The sequence below is a fragment of the Crotalus tigris genome, unplaced genomic scaffold (genome assembly GCF_016545835.1).
Source record: "Crotalus tigris isolate CLP2741 ecotype Arizona unplaced genomic scaffold, ASM1654583v1 scf7180000017764.6130737, whole genome shotgun sequence".
In the NCBI taxonomy this organism is placed as follows: Eukaryota; Metazoa; Chordata; class Lepidosauria; order Squamata; family Viperidae; genus Crotalus; species Crotalus tigris.
The window spans coordinates 3,576,290-3,597,339 of record NW_024096618.1 but is presented as its reverse complement, the minus strand read 5'-3'; the positions used below and the strand labels follow the sequence as shown (position 1 = coordinate 3,597,339).

General features: G+C 38.0%; 1 protein-coding gene across 2 annotated transcripts; it reads right to left on the bottom strand.

Annotated features, from left to right (window-relative positions):
- Positions 1 to 1,827: 1,827 nt before the first annotated feature.
- Positions 1,828 to 4,615, bottom strand: LOC120306920 (olfactory receptor 10V1-like). 2 transcript variants are annotated; one of them, XM_039340962.1, is made up of 3 exons: positions 4,549 to 4,615; positions 3,650 to 3,774; positions 1,828 to 3,185 (listed from the first exon to the last, which is right to left on the bottom strand). In XM_039340962.1, the coding sequence occupies exon 3, from the start codon at positions 3,169 to 3,171 to the stop codon at positions 2,227 to 2,229; it is 945 nt and encodes a 314-aa protein (XP_039196896.1). In that variant the 5' UTR covers positions 3,172 to 3,185; positions 3,650 to 3,774; positions 4,549 to 4,615; the 3' UTR covers positions 1,828 to 2,226. The 2 variants fall into 2 exon arrangements, with proteins under 2 accessions (XP_039196896.1, XP_039196897.1); XM_039340963.1 differs by lacking the exon at positions 4,549 to 4,615 and having other exon boundaries at positions 3,650 to 4,255.
- Between the last annotated feature and the right edge of the window lie 16,435 nt (positions 4,616 to 21,050).

Sequence of the window (21,050 nt, the reverse complement as noted above, 5' to 3'; positions counted from 1 at the left end):
AAGGCAATTTTCTATTTTGATAATTTGAAAAATAAACTGGCGCTGACATCTAGTGGTGGATAGAGACTATGACAGCTATGGCTTTTATACAAGACTTTATAAAATCTGGAAAAAAACTAATCTGTGTTTGTGGCCTTCAAAGCTATAACAATAGAGAACAGCTGTGACAAAAAAGAAAACAATTTGGGTTGCAGACAAAGAGAGGATTATAAACTTCAGGAAACATTTTTGAACCTTTTTGGATTATAAATATCTACTAAACTATGACTCTAAAACTATTTGCAGAGAAAAGAAAACCTCGATTCTTGACCACTATGGAAAGTCAGAGACTTGCAGAAAGAATTTATCAAGAAAAAATAAATACCTTTCAAGAGGAGAAATATGAGATGCTGCAACTAATTCAAACAACAATGACTTTAAACCACAAAGAAATCCAAAATAACTTTGAAAACATGAACCAATTCATCTCCAATTTAACTTTACAACAACAAAAAATCCCAGGAAATAACAACAGAGAAGGAGCAGATAAAACAGACAGTTGAATACAAATTTGAGGATAGAGACTTAAAGATGGAACCTAACAAAACAAAGAAGTATGATTTAATCTTAGTGGAATTTTTTTTTACAAGAAATACTGGATTTGGAAAAGACAACTTATACAATAACACCACAAAACAAATTTGAGGATAAGAAAAAAGATTGAACAAAATGGACTGCAGAGATGCCAGGAAAAACACTAGAACTGGAGAGACAAAAAATGATAAGAGAAGCAGAGAGAAAAAGAAAGAAAAATGCCTCTCACAAAGATATTGTACTTGACTTACCTTTTATATCTACAATAACACCTGCAAGAATATGGAAAGATTCTTTGACTCAGCAGAAAATATTGATTAACAAAGATATTGGGCAAAAGAAAAAGGCTAAAGTAAAAATTAAGAAAATAGACGATGAGGCCTACCAGAGAAAATATTTAAAAAAGAAACACCTCTTCGAATATGGTTAAAGAAATAGAAAAATTTTGGATGTGAATTTGACTTTAAGAGGGAAGAGCCCCTCAAATAACATAGTACTTTCTTTTTGTTCTTCTTTTTTATTTTATTTCCTGATATGAGTAATATAAAAGAGTTGGAATGGCTTATATAAAGGAAATGTTTTAGATATCTAAAGGTGATTGACTTTAAGAAAATTACAATGGATTAAAACAAATGTTTGAATAAGAGTTAAAAGACTAGAGGACTAGATTTATTAAATGGAATATTTAAAGATTAAATATATTTTTAATTATGGTAAAAAAGAACAAAAAATCTTGGAAATAAATATGTATTAGCTTATAGGAAATAGAGATTTTAAGTAGCATACTATCTTTTTATTTCTATTTTTTATTCTTTTTCTTTTTTCTTTTTTTAGTCTTATTTATTCCTTAAGAAAGATAAAAGTATTGGGTTGGCTTACATGAGAAAAATTAGATTTAAATATTTAAATGTAATTAACTTTGAGAAAATCTTAAACCAGTAAGAATGTTTTGAACATTGTGAGAAAAACAAATGTAAACAAGAACTATAAACAGGATCTATGATGAGACAACCAGAATGATTAGATAGAAAAGGAATATTATATTAATGTGATTATTATCTGTAGAAATATTAGAAAACTTTTATACTCAATCACCACTCATTGAAACAAGAATTGTATTAACAAAAGGTTGGTAAAAGAGAACATTATGGGAAAAAGAGGAAATCAAGTAAAGTTATTATATGGATTATAGATTATAAAAATCAACTGTTAGTGAATGTTTCTTAAATGTAAACCCAGACAACGCACTGTTTACCGAATATTAAGGTGACTATGTTAAAAAATTAATAAAACATATTTTTAAAAAAACACATATATGGACCCAGGTTTTCTTTCTCATACACATATGCACATGTACTCAGAAGCCTCATATGCAGCTCAGTTGGCTTTTGGGAGAAAGTTTGTGTGCGTGTAGCACACACATATATGTACATTATTACTGTATATTCCATAGAGCACAGGGACCTTCTATGTCTACTGCCAATAAAGGAGTTGGAAAGAATTTCAGACATTGGGCTCTGCAAAGATTATGATAATATACAGAAGTTGTAAGCATGCAGATAGTCTACCCATCCATCAGTTTCTTGTCTTCTTGATCCCACCATATTTTTATTATAGTTGGTGAGTGTTTTCTCCCTTATTGACAGAATTGTCTCATTTCTTCTGAGGCAGTATTATTCTTCTCAAGGACTTATTCATTGCCTCTTTTAACTCTTTGCTCCTCATGCTGTAGATCAGGGGGTTTAATACAGGTGTGATGAAAGTGTAGAAGACAGACACCATCCGAATTTGCACCCCTGAGAAGCTGGAAGTAGGGCACAGGTATATTAAACTGCTACAGCTATACTGCATAAGGACAACCATTAAATGGGAGGAACAAGTAGAGAAAGCTCGTTGACGCCCCAAGGCAGAAGGGATGCGTATGATGGCCATTGTGATAAAGGCATAGGACATGCTGATTACTATGAAGGGAAAAGTCAAGAGAATCATACTTGTAATAAAAAGGATATTTTGCTGGGCATGGATGTTTCCACATGTCAGTTTCATTAGAGCAGGAAAATCGCAGAAAAAATTAGTGATTATATTGCCACAGAAAGGCAGGGTTAGTATGAGGAGACTCAGCTGGAAACCAAGAAACCCACTCGTGGCCCATGCCCCAACTACAAGATTCACACACATTCTCCAGGTCATAATGAGAGGGTAGTTTAATGGGCGGCAAATTGCCATGCATCGATCATAAGCCATGATAGCCAGCAGGACACAATCTGAGCCCCCCAGCAAGGTAAAGAAAAAGAGCTGGGTGCCACACCCACCCAAAGAAATGGCAACCTTTCTCACTGAAGCAAGATGAGCCAAAGTTAAGGGGGCAATGGTACAAGAGTAGGCGATCTCCAGAAATGCCAGGTTAGCCAAGAAAAAATACATTGGGGTATGGAGAGAACTTGCAGTGTAAATGACGAAAACAACGGACGCATTCCCGAATAGGCTGAGCAAGTAGAGAATCAGCAAAGTCCAGAAGATCAACCATTTCATCTCTGGGATGGTTGTGAATGGTTGGAAGTAAAATTCTGGACTCACAGTTTGATTTTCACTCTTCATTTGAGTCCTGTGGTCTGTTAAAAGGAGAAAGAACAAAAATGTTTGAAAACGACATCTTTGGAAATTAAAGTTGAACTTAAGAAATTCATCATGAGATAATTAAACCACCAAGATTTTCGATATTAGACTAAATGTGCTGTACTTTATGTTGGCTGAGAGGTAGTCATTCTTTTATTAAATACTTAACCACCTACTCTTTATAGGCCAAGATAACGTGACAAACATTTTTAAAGGTAAATTTGGTCACACAGGTATGTATTTTACATACCTCTTATTAGGTAAGCAGAACATTTTGATCAGGAGAGCAAGAATACTTTTTTTTTTTGCTAAATTAGTAGCATTAGATTGGCTGGCTGGTTTATTCCATTTATAAAGTACTTGCTTCATGAACAACAAAAGCACATACAATTACTTTATTATCTATAGTCTTGGATAATGAAGTGTGGGTTACTGGATAAAAGATATTTTCATTTCTTACCTGTATTTTTAGAAACATAACCTCAGCGTCTGCTTTCTTTTCTTTGCAGCTTCTGGTTCTGAAGTCTTCGTAAAGTCCTGGGGGTGGGGAGGCGTCTTTACTATTGAGGCATTTCCCCCTTAAAGCTACCAACAGCAGTTTGGCATATTATTATCTGGTTATTGCTGATCACAGAATGAAAATAGTTTTTTTTTACAAGTAGAATTCTTATCACAGTTTATGTCAAGATTTTTCAATGTCATACATTATAGGATTGGCCATGTTTGATTAAATATAATGTATCTCTGATAAGACAGTGTCCGTTGCCTATTAAAGAACTTCCAAGATTGATCTTTATTCCATTTCAGCATTCATACTGGTAACAATCATTTGCAACAATGCAGCATGTGTTTATTGATTTTCCAAAATGTTTTCATGAGCTGTAACTCTAACGCTCATAGCATTAATCAAAAGAACAAGTTGCCATCTGCCCGTACTAAATTTTGTGGATACGTTCAGGCAATTCCACAATAAAAATGTTGCAACAATACAAAATATATAAAAGCAGGACAATTCAAATAGGTTGGGTTTCATTTATGAATAACGGGAGTATAGATATTAATTAGTTCTACATAATTTCTCAGCAAGGAAACTGACAACTCATTTTTTAGTCCTTTTCACAGCCAAGTTATAAAACATGTGTGCGTAACTTTTTAAATTCAATTTCTGGTCAACCAGAGCTGTACTGGTTTGGATAGCAACACAAAATGCTATATGGAGAATCTTATTATGTGGAAAGTTTTCAATGAAAACATTTCAAATTGATTACCTTACTCTCCTTTGTTCTAAATAACAACAAAGCAATAAGTTCTTGCAAATTCTAATTCCAACTGGAATTAAGGTAGTGAATGTTGTTTTACCTAATGTTGCATTTAAAGATTAAATATAACCTTGGAATTGGTTCCAAATCTGGCAATATCTTTAAAACCAAGCTTTCCAAATAATATCTCTGATGATAATTTGAACAACCTTTTATATAAATTTGCAGAAGTAATTAACTAAGAACCTCTTGGGTTTGAAGGATGACACAATTAGGAATGTTTTTAAGTAGTAGGTTATATTTTTTTTTCCTTTGTAGGCAGTTTCTTTCATTATAGCATGCCTCAGAGACTTATTAAAATAAGGAAGTCTCTTATGTGACAGGCAAAAAACATCACAATTCTCTGATGAACATCAGTGATGGCTGTGGATTGAAAGAAGTCAGGCATCAGAGACCGATTCCTGTTACTCACATAGAAAGGCAATTATCTCTCTTCTGTAAATTTAGATTGCAACTCTCATGACAAATGTTTAGGCCCAAAACTCATGAGTAAGTTGCCATTTCAGAATTAAACCAATTTTATATTAGAGAATTTTGATGTGAATGTTTGTCCAATCACTTCTTGTTTATTGGCTGGGATAATATTCTTGCATTTGGAAGAACTCTGTTTAAATCCAGCATACCAATGAAAAAGCACCATCAATTAGTTTAGTTCTTCATATGGGCTGCACATATATTGCACCACATCTTTCACAAATCCTGAAGCACTGGGGAAGTAGCCGAGATTGGAAAAGGGCTGATGTGGTCCCCATCTTCAAGAAAGGAAAAAAAAACCAGACCAGTCAGTTTAACATCAATACCTGGGAAGATCCTAGAAAAGATAATCAAAAAACATATCTGCGAACAACTAGAAGCAAACAAAGTCATAACTACCAGCCAGCACGGGTTTGTTAAAAACAGATCATGCCAAATCAATCTTATCTCATTATTTGATAAAATGACCAAATAGTAGACCACCAAAACGCAGTGGACATAGTATACCTAGATTTCAGTGAGGCATTTGACAAAGTGGACCACAACCTACTCCTTGGTAAGCTAGTGAAGGAAGAACCCCCCTCCTCAGATAGAAGGAGAAATCTGGAGGCAGGAAGAAAATTTAATCACAACAGTTTAAATCTTTCCAAAGTAGAAATAAGCCCTCCCCCCAATTAAATCATAAGTCCTTTTTAAATTAAAACAAACACCCTATCTAGCTTATTTTCAGAACCCACAGCCTCAGACAAACCCAAGTGCCAACAAACAGCTACGAAGTGTCAACTTGAACAAACATTGAAGATACAGTACCAGAAGGCAGGACAAGAAACAATGGATGGAAACTAATGAAGGAGAGAAGCAACCTGGAATTAAGGAGAAAACTTTCTAACAGTGAGAATAATTAACTAGTGGGACAGCTTGCCTTCAGAAGTTGTGGGTGCACCATCACTTTTAAGAAGAGACTGGATAGCCACTTGTCTCAAATTGCATAGTCTCCTGCTTGAGCAGGAGGCTGGATTAGAAAATCTCCAAGATCACTTCCAGCTCTATTCTGATTGATTGAGTGATTGATTGATTGATTGATTGATTGAGTGGAATAAGCCCTACTACATAATAGAGGATCTGACCGCTTCATCTTTTCCACTAAGCTTGATCGGGCATATGCATTGATGCATATCTATGCTGCAAAGGGGTTGGTGGATAAGCATGGGTTGCAGATGGTTGCAGACAGACCAATGTGCACAGCTCCCAAATCTCAACTACACGTTTATGGAGATGCATGTCTGGCATGCTGATTGGTTGATCTGACTTCCTATTGGGAGAGAGGCAGCAGGCAAGGCACATTCATCCTCTAGCCAGAATGTTGACATTCACAGAATTATAAATGCAACAGCTATGACACCGTCTCTGACTGGCAGACACATGCATTCCCTGCCGTGCAGCAATGGTGAAGTTTAAATCAAGTTTTATAAACAACTGTATTCTGTCTTGCAAGCAGTGCAGAAGGACACTGAGGATGACCAGATCAAAAGCCTCCACGAGATCTATGAGAAAAAGAAGGGCATGTTGCTTCGACACAAATCCTTCCACAGGTCATCCATTTGGATGGCCAATCAGTTTTTGTCCGAGGCAGGCCTGAACCTAGGGTTGTAGGTACAGATGATCTTCAGGGGTCTCTGTAACTATAGCTCCTTCACTTTCTCCACAATCTTTTCTGGATGGTGTTGTTGTAGAGGCTACTAACAACTGCAGTGATAGTGGCAAGAAAAGTCATAAAATGGGGCAAAGCTCACCACAACAGTCTTGCTTAGCAACAGAATTTTTGGGCTCAGTTGTGGTTGTAAGTCGAGAACTACCTGTACTGCATCTTGCTCTGCATGGAAAACAGGCACAAACACTTTGTAAAGATAAAGCCCAGCAAGACAAATTGCGGGTTCAGAAAAATGATTGAATAGTCCATTTCCAGGTAGCCAAATACAGTGGTACCTCAGTAATCATTGTTAATTGGTTCTGGGAGGTGTGATGAGAACCAAAGACATTGAGTACCAAACCATTTTTTCCCATAAAAAATAATGAGGTGAGTCACAAAGCAACCAACACTGACAAATTCTAATACCAAGCAAACGATGAATACCAGGACAAAATTTTCACATCAAAATGCATTGAGTACCAAATTTGGTGAATTTCAATGCAATTAAGTTTCAAGGCACTATTGTAACCATATGCAAATATAATCATAAATGGGAAATTAGAAAACTGTTTGCGATAAAGAGACAATCACAAAAGCCATCTCTTTTATAAGCTTACCAGCTTGACTTATTGGCTGAGTCATGCTTCTTTCTTTTAAGAAGATGCTTGACCTCCTTTGCTCTGCTCTTTATAATTTGTGTAATAAAGACTGTAGGGAACTGTAGCAGTAGATCAGGGGTATCAAACTGCCAGCCCGCAGGCCGGATGCATCATAGCGAAACCATGCCCACTCCATTGCTGACAATGGAAAAAAAGTCACGATATGTTGCAACACAACACATGACGTTGCACGTTTTTGACACCCCTGCAGAAGATGAAGAAGACCAGGACCTTAAAACCAAAAAAGGTTTGGCGGGAAGTGTTTACTGGGGTGCCCCAGGGCTCTGTTCTGGGCCCAGTGCTCTTCAACATCAACATTTGGCCGAGGGGATAGATGGGGAACTCATCAAATTTGCAGATGACACCAAGCTGGCAGGAATAGCCAACACTCCAGAAGACAGGCTTAAGATTCAGGAGGAACTTGACAGACTTGAACACTGGGTGCTATCTAACAAAATGAAATTCAATGGTGAAAAAAGCAAGGTTCTACATTTAGGCAAGAAAAACCAAATGTACAGGTATAGTATAGGGGGTACCTTGCTCAATAGTAGTAACTGTGAGAGGGATCTTGGAGTCCTAATGGACAATAACTTAAATATGAGCCAGCAATGTGCTGCAGCTGCCAAAAAAGCCAGCACGGTGCTGGGCTGCATTAACAGAGGGATAGAATCAAGATCACGTGAAGTATTAATACCACTTTACAATGCCTTGGAATACCACACTTGGAATACTGCATCCAGTTTTGGTCACCACGATGTAAAAAAGATGCTGAGACTCTAGAAAGAGTACAGAGAAGAGCAACAAAGATGATTAGGGGACTGGAGGCTAAAACATATAAGGAACGGTTGCTGGAATTGGGTATGTCTAGTTTAACAAAGAGAAAGACGAGGGGGGACATGATAGCAGTGTTCTAATCTCTCAGGGGCTGCCCCAAAGAAGAGGGAGTCAAGCTATTCTCCAAAGCACCTGAAGGCAGGACAAGAAGCAACGGGTGGAAACTAATCAAGGAGAGAAGCAACCTAGAACTAAGGAGAAACTTCCTGACAGTTAGAACAATTAATCAGTGGAACAACATGCCTCCAGAAGTGGTGAATGCTCCCACACTGGAAGTTTTAAAGAAGAGACTAGACAGCCATTTGTCCAAAATGGTGTAGGGTTTCCTGCCTGAGCAGGAGGTTGGACTCGATGACCTCCAAGGTCCCTTTCAACTTTATTATTGTTGTTGTTGTTGTTGTTGTTGTTGTTATAAAAGAGTTAGGTGAATCCTTTCAGATGATCAAATCAGGGATGGCAGAGTAATATCTTAATACAAAGAGGTTCACCAAGGTTTACTGTACAGTTACTGAGGGCTTCAGCTGCTAGAGAGTGATGAGAAAAAGAAGAGCTGTTTACAAACTTCCCATGATGCCAGCTTCAAGAAATTGGCTCCAATAATAACCTTCTTTCTCCAGCAGTAGAATCAAACCCTGACTCTCTAGCATCATGCCCATCATCTCCAGTTCACGGGAGTCCTTTAAAATTGTTCCTATTGTTGACTGACTGTAGTCTAATGCTTTTTCAATGAACAATAGCATTTGTGATCACTCAAGGTCATTCTCAAAAACATTATGCCACCAAATCTGACATTCACTCAGCTTTTTAGGTGTTCATAGATATTCAGTATTACAATGGAATATTTCCATTCTATGTTGAGTTTTTCTTTCAGGTTTCAAAGACTATATTTTAACAGGCAAGGATTCCTAATACTGTATGTTAGTGCTGTTCCAATGTATTTAACTTGCTCAAATGATAGGCACAGAAAAGCAAGATCTGGCTTTACTGCAGCTTTTAACAAAATAGCTCCTAGTGCAACATCAATATTTGTTATTTGTTAAAAATAGTCAAATCAGGATGTCAGAAGAAGAATTGGAAGTATAAGTTCACCTTTGATTTTTCTGAAAGCTTTCTGGGCTAGTATATCCCACTCAAATAGTTTCCATTTCTGGAATAGGTCTGTTGGGAGTTCTGCAAAGCTTGGAGAAAAAATATGGTAATAATGTACAAAATCCATTAACCTCTCCATATATTGGACTTCTTTGGAGATTCTTTCTTCTTGTTGTGCCATATCCATTATCGGACGTTGGAGATCATGTTGTTGATCCTGTTTTTATCAGCAGTCACACGAAAAAGTGCTGCTGAGTTTTGTCCAAACCAATCCCTTAGATTTTGAAGCCACAGTGTTCTTCTTCTGCCTGGACTTCGTTTGCCTTCAATATTTCCCTGGAGGATTAAATGGAGTATGCCATATTTTTCTGGGTGTCACATCACATGTCCGAAATATTCTAATTTTCACTTTTTAATTGTTTTGATGATTTCCCTTGGCTTTCCCAGGTGGCTTATCACCTCCTCATTTCTGATCTTGTCAACCTAGCTTATATGTAACAGCCACCTATAAATCCACATTTCAAATGCTTCTAGTCTCTTCAGGTGGCCTTCTGTCAGAGACCAACTCTCTACTCCATAGAGCAGGATACAAAAAATATAGCATCTGACAAGCCTGGTTTATTGGAAAAATAAAAGTTTTCACTTTGGTGGAGTTCATCAGGAATCCTTTTGTAAAGATATAATCTTTCCCCAAATCAACCTCTAACTCCAAATGCATTTTTCTAGATTTATTTAAAGACAATGTACATTGAAGGACTACTCCTACATGGTATTCATTTTCCTGAAAGGAGACTGTATAAATTGACATATCATCCAAGTAGATAATGACATATTGGCCAATAAAATCCCTATTAGTGTCTTTCATCAGCTGCTGGAATACTGTAAATGCATTGCATAGCCAAGTGGCATTATCATACATTCAAAATAGCTATACTGGTTGTGAAAAGTAATTTTCTATTTGCTACTCTCATAGCTAAATGCAGGCTGTTCGGAGGCTGCTCTGAGATCAAGAGCCTCAGTTCTCTTCTGGGTGGTGATGATTATGGTTAGTATAGGGTTGGCTATTAGTGACAATGGACTCCATCTTGATTTGTTTTCCCTATGATGTCTTGCAAAGTTCCATGTTCAGTTCTGAAAGAGAATAGACCCATTCTATGAGGATTTTGGTTCTGAGATTTAGGTCAGTCATAGCAAAGATATGGTGGTAGCTGATTTTCTTCCTAGTCACTGATCATTGAAGTCTATATATTTGTTTAGAAAACTGGTGACATTCCCATTCTCTAACTTTGGTTAGTGGTCAGGGACAAGGCTCATGTGCAGGTTGAACTGGGCCAGAAAAGTTGAATCTTGGCCAAGAGTCCAATTAAATAGGACACTGATAACATGATGCCACAAGTACTGTTAAATTCTGAGTAGCTTGCCTGGACAAATGTCACAGCTGTGCTTTAATTCTTCATTTTCAGTTTGTAATTGCTCCATTTCAGTGAAAGAAGCATATGGGTTTTTTTGTGCGGCGTATCAAACGATTTCACAGTTATTATTTTCTGTCTATTCCTTTTCATTTTCCATGCAAAGCAAGGGCTTTAAGTAGGTAAATATCTCTCTCTCTCTCTCTCTCTCTCTCTCTCTCTCTCTCTCTCTCTCTCTCTCTCTCTCCCCCATATCATTTTATTGAAGCTTACAAACACAAAGATAAAAGACTAATATAAACCAAGGAAAATATCTTTTGATAACAACTCAAAATAATTATTGCAATGTTAATTCTTTCAACAAGGTGACACAAAGCATACTGCAAGCTATCTGTGTAAAAAAGCAGATGTGAGATTTGCCAGCCCTTTGAAGTAGACGATATCAAGAAATAAAAACAGCACAGATTCCAGGAATGTTCTTTATTGTTGTAGAGCAGGATAACAGAATCTTGCAAGCCTGTTAGAATTTCTATCAGAATTTATTGATATCAAAAATAATCAAGGCAGTTTCTTTCTTCCATTTTTTTTCTTTCTTTCCACTTTCTCGAACTGAATTTTTCCTCTCTTAATATTTTGTTCCTCTATTTTCCTTCCTCACAGCCAGATCTACATTCTTCCACAAGAACTAACTTTTGCAAGAGAATTTGAAGAGATAAATCCCAAGGTCAGGAATAGCCTGTTTCCACTTCAAAGTTTCAGGTCATCCAGCAACAGCACACAGGCAAAGGCACAGAGAGGAAATTAGAAAGTCATTCCCATTTATAATTTATACAGCCACCCAACTCACAACAACCCCACAGCCAGTTGATTAAAAAGAAAACATTATGCCAGAGGAAAATTGAAAACCTCAGCCATATTAACACAATCCCATTCAAGCAGGCACATACCCCACGTAATCCAGAGCCTGGAAGAAAAGCCTGGTCTTCAAAGTTTATTTAAAGGACAGCAGAGTAAGGATTGTTCTTAATCTTGTAAGCTGCCCAAAGTCACTTGTGCGAGATGGGCAGCTATATAAATGATATAAATGTTTAAATAAATAAACATCTCAGGGGAGGATCCTATTCCAGAGGGCAGGAACATTCAGAGAAAGTATGCCTCCTGCATCCTGTCAGGTGGCATTGCTTAATAGATGGGAGCTGGAACATGCCTACTTGATTGGATCTTACAGGACTGGTTGAAACAATGGAAGAAAAAGCTGGCCCGAAAGAACCTGTGCCCAGAAGTGCTTTCTGGGTGACAATCAACTCCTTCAATTGCAGATGTTGAATGACTAGTAAAGTTAAAACAGATGAAAGAAATGTATAATTAAAATAAATGCATTATAGTGGCTAAAATAAGCTAAACCTAAGAGGAAAAGAAAAAAAAATTTAAAAAAGCAGTTGAGAGATTACATTGGTCTAGGAGAGATTTATTTCATTTGTCAGGGACAGTTTACTTCAGGGGTGTCAAACTCAATTTCACTGAGGGCCGCATCAGCATTGCGGTTGCCCTTGGGGGCCGGGTGGGTGTGACCAGAGTGTGTGCAGCCTACTGGGTGGGTGTGGATGGAGTGGGTGTGGCCTAATGGGTGGACGTGGCCAGTTCTACATCATTTGTGTCAAGGGGGTCTATGAGGGCCTGGCAGGAGTGGGACAGATCTGAGGGTCTCTGGCAGAAGGGGGTGGAACCGGGGCAAATGCCAAGGCATGGTCCACCAGGGCAAGTGCCAAGATGGCCACCACAAAATTGTACATTGGCTCCTGGCTGGCCTGGGCCAGGGCCAAGGCAGTGAGGGCCGTTCCCTCACTGTTTCCAGGATGGCTTCGCGGGCCACATGAAACCACTTCATGGGCCGCATCTGGCCCCTGGGCCTTGTGTTTGATATGTCTGGTTTACTTGTTCATTATGTCCAGGCTAACTGGAATGATGGCCTTGAAGAATGCATGCTGCCCTCATTTCAAAAACATCATCTTAGCCTTGAAAGATAGGAAGGGTTGGGGAAGAAACTCAAGAATGGGCTTTCTTCCACAGACTTCAGATTAATTCATTTTTATTGTACTAACTGACATTTGCATATTAGCTGTATCATCCCTGACTCTAAATATTATTTTACTGCCTTGGAACGAACAATTGGTAATGTGGGGCTGCTTGAACTCACAGCTCCTGATTGAAAAGCAGGTGAGGACAATGGCCAGGAGGACATTTGCAATCTTACCCTGGAATAAGATGCACTGGAGATGATTGCCCGTGCCCTTGTCACAGGGACTTAAATTACTGCAATTCACTTTACACAGGGTTGCCCTTAAACACCTCCTGGAAGCTTCAGCTGCTGCAGAACACAACAGCACATGTTCTCAGTGGTCAGCAGCACTGACCACTGACCATCTGCTACAGAAGCAGCATTGACTATTAATTTCTGAATGCAACCAACACTGGAAGTTTTTAAGAAGAGACTGGACAGCCATTTGTCCGAAATGGTGTAGGGTTTCCTGCCCGAGCAGGGAGTTGGACTAGATGACCTCCAAGGTCCCTTCCAACTTTACTACTATTACTATTACTATAGAGTCCTACATAGCTCAAGGCTTGGATGTTCTCCATTGGTTTCTTTCCATCTCACCCAGATGGAGTCCCACCTTATGGTAGGAGACAGACTGATGGTGAGCACTCTCTGCAACAGTCTCCTCCCCTGGAATAGCTTGCCCCATGTGCACGCATGGCCCCTACCCTCCTAGCCGCTTGGAAGCAAGTGGAAACATGGCTCTTCCAGAGGGCCTTTTGCAATCCTCTGTATACAGTAGTGGCATTTTCCATAACTGGTAACATAACATATATACTGATTAGGGTTCCAGGCTATAAACCAGGAGATTGTGAGTTCTAGTTCTGCCTTAGGCATGATAGCCAGCTGGGTGACTTTTAGCCAGTCACTCTTTCTCAGCCCAACCCATCCCACAGGATTGTTGTGGGGAAAAAATGGAGGCAGTAACCTGGCTGGCAAGTGGTAGTATCCTTATAAATTTAACAATAAATTAAGGGAAAGTGATTTGATGGATTCCTCTGGCTTTATATCTCTCTCACTTTTGTATCTCTCCCTAATGTGTTTATATCAGGCTATTTCTGTATGAGAGTCTAACACTCTTTTGAAAGAGTGCTAAACTTGTGTCCCCTCCCCTCCCCATAGCTCAGTGGATAGGTTGCAAATGCAGGAGGGGTTTGAAAAGAGTTGTGTATAAGAAGCCTGCGTAAGCCCTAAAAAGCATGTTGGAAAGTGCTGATCATGTATTACACAGGTAATTATCTCTGTGGAGGGCAGGGGTCTAATTCGACCTGCAGCCAAAACAAAAATGTTGAGTGACCAGAGGCAGAAAGGCATATTCCTAGCAGCCTAAATGTCGCCCTTTGGAGTTGGGCAGCCCTTACTGTGCCATCAATGATCTTATTGAGGAAGCATGGTCGATAGTTTCCACAGCAGAAATTGTGTTAGGGGAAGATTGAACACATGGGTTCACCACTGGAACAGCTTAAGGAAATTTCAAGCTACCTCAGCTACAAGTTCCTCATGACAGAAACAAAGACAGCCTCATGAGAACTTGGCATATAGAACGGTTACAGGGGCACATTCATGTCCACAGTCAGGAATGGAGAATGTGCTGAAGTTACTCACATTTGCTTTTTTTGCTACTATAATTTAGTGATAGTTTTTTGTTTTTTATTTAACTTCACTGCCCTCTAGTGGAATTTTTAGTTTTGATTCACTAATCCTCATACTTTAGGCCAGGTTAAGTATAAGAATTAATCTGATGCTTATTAAATAAAATTTATGTTTCCTTTCCTTCTTGCTAACTGGGAAGCTTTAAAACTGCAACCATCAGTTTTTAAAAGGATCATTAGTGTTAAAAGAAATGATACAGGATGGATATACAAAAAAGTTTTTGTTTTTCTTGAAATCCTAGTTGTTGATGTAATTCATAGGAGTTACTGTCCATAGCCCTGATTTATGCTTCTAGTAGTTAAGCTACTGAAACGTAAAAGGAGTTGGCTTGTAAATCAGTTTAGTAGGTTTTGAATATTCAAATGCATAGTGAGTCCTGACTTGTTCCAATTTATAATTCAATCTCTGATTTTTTTTTAAAGAAAATGTTATTGATTTTCTAGTTTTACATTTAAATATTTAAAAAGCAACCTGGCAGCTGAGTTAATCGATAATTCAATAACATAAAGATATCTTTAGTACAGATCTCAAACTATTACATTAAATATTTCCTCTCTTTTCCCCTTAGTATTTACTGTCTCATGTTTAAACTAATACAATTCTTATTATATCGATTAAATAAAAATAACTTTCTTACATTTATCAATAATTTTTAGTTTATACATACCCTAGTTATTTTAACATTCAATCTTTATAGACAATCAATGTCCTAATTAGTTTTTCCCAATTTTTAGTTTCCCATTAATATTTAAATTTAACATTTAATATTTATAATTTCCAAGTTTTAAATAACCCCGGTTCCCTTTATCACAATTCATCACAAAATCTAATGTTCAGAATACATGTCTTATCTATTTGAATATATTCTATTTCTCACCATCTTACATCAACTAATTAATAATACAGTATAGCATTCTTATTTTCTGTTAATTACCAAATATCTTAAATTTAATAACCAAAATTTCTCTTATTTCAACATTTAATATTTCCTCTCTTTTTCTCTTCATATCTATTATCTCATATTTAAGCTAATAATTTTTATTATTACAGCTAAATAAAAACATATTTATTACTTTCATCAATAGATTTTTAGCTTATATATATATATATCTTAATTACCTTTACATTTAACCTTTATAAGCAAATCAATATTCAAATTTAACTATTAATATTTATACTTCCAAGTTTTAAATGACCAAAATTTTCTTTATCTCAGCTCCTAACAAAATCTAGTATTCAAAATACACATCTTATCTATTTGAGTATGTTCTATTTTAATTCTCACTGATAAATCAAAACCCCAATTTTCTTCAGTCTTATTCTAGCTTTCTTTCTTTGCCAAGTTGTCTTCCATGTCCATGCTTTTAAGTCATCAAATAAGTCTCCCTGTGTTGTTATGTATGTTGTTTGAAGTAGAAAAAGCTATCTGGTCGCCATTTTTTTTAAAGGACTGACAAATCGTGTCTCTATTTTTCAATCTTGATGTAGTTGTCCTGAACTATTTATCTTCTCCTCAGTCTGTTCTTCTTCTTGATCCTCAGGTTTCTTCTGGTTTATATAGAAAGTCTTTTCCCTTTTCCATGTTATCAGTCCCTTTTCTGGGTTTTCCATTAACTGTGTTTGTTGATCAGTTGAATCTTCTCTCGTAGTATTTAATTGTTCCACTTCTTCTATTATATTCTGTGTAATTTATTTTTCAGTTGTAATCAAAGTTTAGGTTCATATATCTAGGCAGACATCTTGTTCTTTTCTGTAACTTCTTATTTCATTAGTAGCTGTAAGAATAGTTTCATAAATTGCTTTCAACATAAAGACAATCTGTTCCTGGTCTTCTTACATGTTCTCTTAGTAGTGTGTTAAGTTAAAAGCTTTACAATCAGAGAATGCAAAAAAAAATTGTCATTGAATATAGAACACAGCTGGGCTTCTCGCAGCTGATATCTGTCAAGGTTACAAAAGTCTTATCAATAGTCTGGGCTACCAGCCAAATCTCTTTTAAGCAATAACAAGTTGTAATATCAGGTTTAGCCACAAGATGTCGCCCATACTATTTAGAGCAGGGCTTTTCAACCTTTTCACTCATTGTACCTCTTTTAGGCTATGGCAATATCCAAGTACTACCAGTCGCCTAGCAAGGTGTCAAAAACTTGATAACCAAAAAAAAAAGGAAAAAAGTGATAAAGCACAGGTAGTCCTTGACTTACAACAGTTCGCTTAGTGACTGTTTGAAGTTACAATGGCACTGAAAAAAGTGCCCCCCAAGCCACAGCCGAGCAAGACACCTGCCTACCCACCCAGTGGCGCTCTTCCTCCTGTCCGAGGTTTTCATTGTGAGCATTTCCGTTGAGGATTGGCAGCGGGGGTGGGGCGGGTGGGTGTTTGGCTTTTATTCCCCCCGTCTGCTGGGTGGTTGCAGCAGGTTTTGGTCACTTCACATGACCCTGGGACACTGTGACTGTCATAAATATGAATCAGTTGCCAAGCATTTGAATATAAATCACAAGACCCTGGAGAGGCTGCAACATTCCAGCTGATCGGCGCTTCTTCTGGGCTCAGTAGAAGCACCAGGATCAGCGCAGAGCTCCAGCTGGAGCCTGGTGCTGATCCTGGCGCTTCCACTGAGCCCTGACAGCCCCAAAGAAGCATCGATCAGCTGGAAAGCGGCACTGATCCTGGCGCTTCCACTGAGCCCTGACAGCCCTGCAGCTCCAGCCATCTCTCGCTCAAGCTTTTGCGGTGCTACCACCGGTTCAGCTCATTCCCCTCCCCCACTATCACTTTTCTAGGATGGTCGTGTACCACCTGCCAGGTGCCAATGTACCACAGGTGGTAGCTGTATCACTGGTTGAAAAGCCCAGATTTAGAGTTTTCTTTTAAGTCCAAAATTTTTATAATCTTTTCAACTTTACTTCTTTTTTGTAAGAAAAAAAACCCAGATCTTCAATAAGAATAAAAAATCTTTTAGTCCACAAATTTTTAAAAAATAAAAATCCAATTAGAAGTTTTTAAGAAGAGACTGGACAGCCATTTGTCTGAAATATTATAGGGTTTCCTGCCTGAGCAGGGAGTTGGACTAGATGACCTCCAAGGTCCCTTCCAACTTTTTTTTTTATTATTATTATTATTATTATCATCATCATCATCATTATTATTATTGCAACATTTTAAACTCCCCTGGATAGTTAGTCAACACTGTTTTTAGAGGGAGGGATAGAATCTCCCTTCCCTTGCCACAGGGGGGAAAGTACTTTGAGCAGCTTATGCAGGTAGGAAAAATAGGATTTAAGAGAGGTAGATCTCACCCAGTCTCATCCGTGCTGCTTTATAGTTGCCTGATGGTAAATTTGATTTCGGCTATCTGCAGCCTAGTGACGAGCCATATTTCTATGGCCGGTCTTTCGTACGCCGGTTTGGAGGGCTGCCCCGGATTGAGCGGAAGGGCTACCACCCTCCTGTGATCAAACGGGAATCCCCTCCTTGCTGGTCGCCCCTACAGAGTGACTTTTGACCCTTTCCAGGGTCCCCCAACGTGCGAAATCGGATGTGGAAGACGGAGCTTGCCTTCCAAATGTTTGTGATGGTTGAGTTGGCAAACCAGAAGTCCTTCAATCTCTGATTATTTAATTTACATTATTTTCACATGTTCATTCTGCATGCCCAAATATCCAAACAACACTTCTTTGTGCATACTTAGATTGCTAAAAATCCTGTTTCTAGCAATGCATATCTGGCTTCATAGTTATCAATTACCAGTGCACTATTGTTTATGAGGCACCTGTCTTAATGGAACATTTGATCATAATCAGCAGGACAGAAAACACTGTAGTTCAAAATTTAATATACTTCAATAATTTATATATGTGTATGTGTGTGTGTTTGTGTGTGTGTGTAGGTCTTTGGTTATTCGGGTTTTCTCCCGCGTCAAATTGGACGTGTCTTGGCGATGTTTCGACGAAGTCTCATTCGTCATCTTCAGGCTGGTGTTTTCGGCTTCGTGCTCCTAGAAGCACAAAGCCGAAAACACCAGCCTGAAGATGACGAATGAGACTTCGTCGAAACGTCACCAAGATACGTCCAATTTGACGTGGGAGAAAACCCGAATAACCAAAGACCTACATACAAACACCAGCGAAAACCTCAGAATATATATATATATATACACACACACACACATATGTTATTGCTCAAATATTTATATCACTCTTAAATTATGATTGATGTTTTTCTGTACATAAAACATCAATAATAATTTAAGGGTAACATATTTGAACAATAATGTTTTCTTCTGAATTTATAAAATTGGATTTATAACATAGTGAGCAAATTATGAAATTGTAACTATTTCTCTTTTTTTATGAACAATTATTTACTAATGACTGCTGATACTATTTTTCCCTTTCTTCCACTTTCTAATACACTTTCTAATATCTCTATATTCATAGAAGTTTTAATACTGTTATGTTATTAACTTTATATTTATCAATACGTTCTCTGTTAAATTCAGGAGAGCAAGGGACTGGCAAAACTTTAAATATTTGTTAAATGTACTGCATTATTAACTTTATATCAGCTTTCCCTGTCCTACCCCTAAAATTCTGGCTGCAGTTTTAATATTTGACAGTCAGCATGGCTAAATGGTGACTGGGTACCCGATTATTTTTGCCTCAAATTCATATCTAATTCTTCCATTATCAACATTCATTGAGACATAACATACAATTCTTTGTGTATTTCTACTTCTATATGCTTCCACTATAACTTTGATACCATTCATAATCAATATTTATAACCATACATTTTTTTAAAAAATGAAGTATATTTATCATTATAACTATTCATGAAATCAATTCCATTCCACAATATCGAACCACTATCAAATCTATCACATTTTTCCCTTTATTTAATTTCAGTCAAACTTCATATACTTATTTCTTTCTTTCCTTTCATCCATTCATTTGTGGTTTTATTTTATCACTGGTTCCTTTTACAAAGCAAGTTGCAGTCTTCCATATGCTTCAGTCATCACTAAATGTGAGAGTAGAGATTGACTTCTATACCTCCCACCATGATTTTCATCAATGAGACTTTCATGCAACATAATTTAGTAAGATAATAAATCAGCTAAGCACCATACTTAGGGCTGATCTGGCCAGATTGTTCCAGTGAGAACATGGACTATGAATCATTTCTGGAGGGCAGAAGCACCCATTGACTTCTACCCACCCCAGCCTATTGAAAAGGCAACCTTGGCCTATCTTTTTTCTGCTACACATCAAAAATTGTGTTTTTTTTGTCTTGCACTGGCTCCCACCATGCTGTCTAGCCACCTTATTATACTCCCCTCTCCCATCCCTGGTCATTGCCCTCCCTGACCGTTTTGTCCTGGGCTAACTGGAATGCCTCCCCATGTCTGGACCAGTGGGCCTTTCTGGTTGTTTCTACAAGTCCACTCATGGCACAATGAAAGGCTTTTTCCTCCTCCTCCTCCTCCTCCAAATTCTTTGACAGAATGGCAAAACTGTGACTATTTCTACAAAAAAGAAATCAAGGGAAATTAGCAAGATTGATGCCAGTCTCACCCAAGTAAGAGGAAGAATAGTAAAAACGTGTTTTCTTCTTTTCTGTTTCTATGACATTACTTAGCTCTGGGCAGCGATCTGGATTCTATTTTGAGTAGATTTTGAGATGCTCTTAACACTCATTGGGAATATCTGAAATCAAAAGCATTTCCCCCTTCTGGAGACTGTATGCCAATTACTATGGAAGGAAGCCTCAGGAGCCCCGAAAAAGAATCGCTGTGTTGAAGGAAAAGTCTTTATCGTGGTTCAGTCCAAGCCAGGAATAAACAACATGGCGACTGCTTTAGAAAGAAGGTTGCAGTTTATTGAAAAGGAGAGCCAACAGAAAGATGGGTCTGGAAGAAAAGAGAGAAGGCATATGTAGGCAGTGGGTTTTTATACCCTCTGGAGCCTTTTGTTTGGACTTCTTCCTGTGGCATGAACTTTGACCTGCGTCTGAGCGTGCCTTTCTGGTATTCTGATGGTGGTGGGTTAATCCTATTATGTCCCAAAGGTCATATCCTGCTTCCCTGGGGCTGTGGCTGATGACTGTTAGATTTTTGGTGTGATGGGTTGTTAATTCTAGCAATCTTTCTTCCTAATCCGTTTCCTGACTCATCTTTCTGGCAAGATTATTGCATCTGCATTTCTGCAGACTTGGTTTCTATTTGGGACAGGGAGACTCGGGGTGGGGGTTTTCTGCCTTTAAATCCTTTAGGGAAATATATTCTGTCTTTTAAATATTTCCAAAAAATATTTCTTTCTTTGGGGGGGGGGCTGACTTCCCACAGCTGTTTTATGTTCTTCCCAACAGGTTACACTGCCAGTGTCAAATCACATTTTTATATTTTGAAAACAGCCCTAACAAAACTTCAATGCATACAGTATACAGTATGATCCTCAGCACTAGCAATTGATACCGAGACTTTATATAGCCGAGCATGCCCTTTTCTTGTAGAGAAAAGATTTCCTGGCTCTTTAAGGCGCCACTCCCCCTGACGAAGAAAAAAATAAAACATTTTCTTTTTCAATAGCGGGACCGGGAGGCAGTACGCATGCGCACCGAATTGATCTACGCAAG

What these genes read in the sequence shown, in the direction of transcription:
- LOC120306920 (XM_039340962.1), bottom strand. Translation starts at nt 3,171, where the DNA reads ATGAAGAGTGAAAATCAAACTGTGAGTCCAGAATTTTACTTCCAACCA.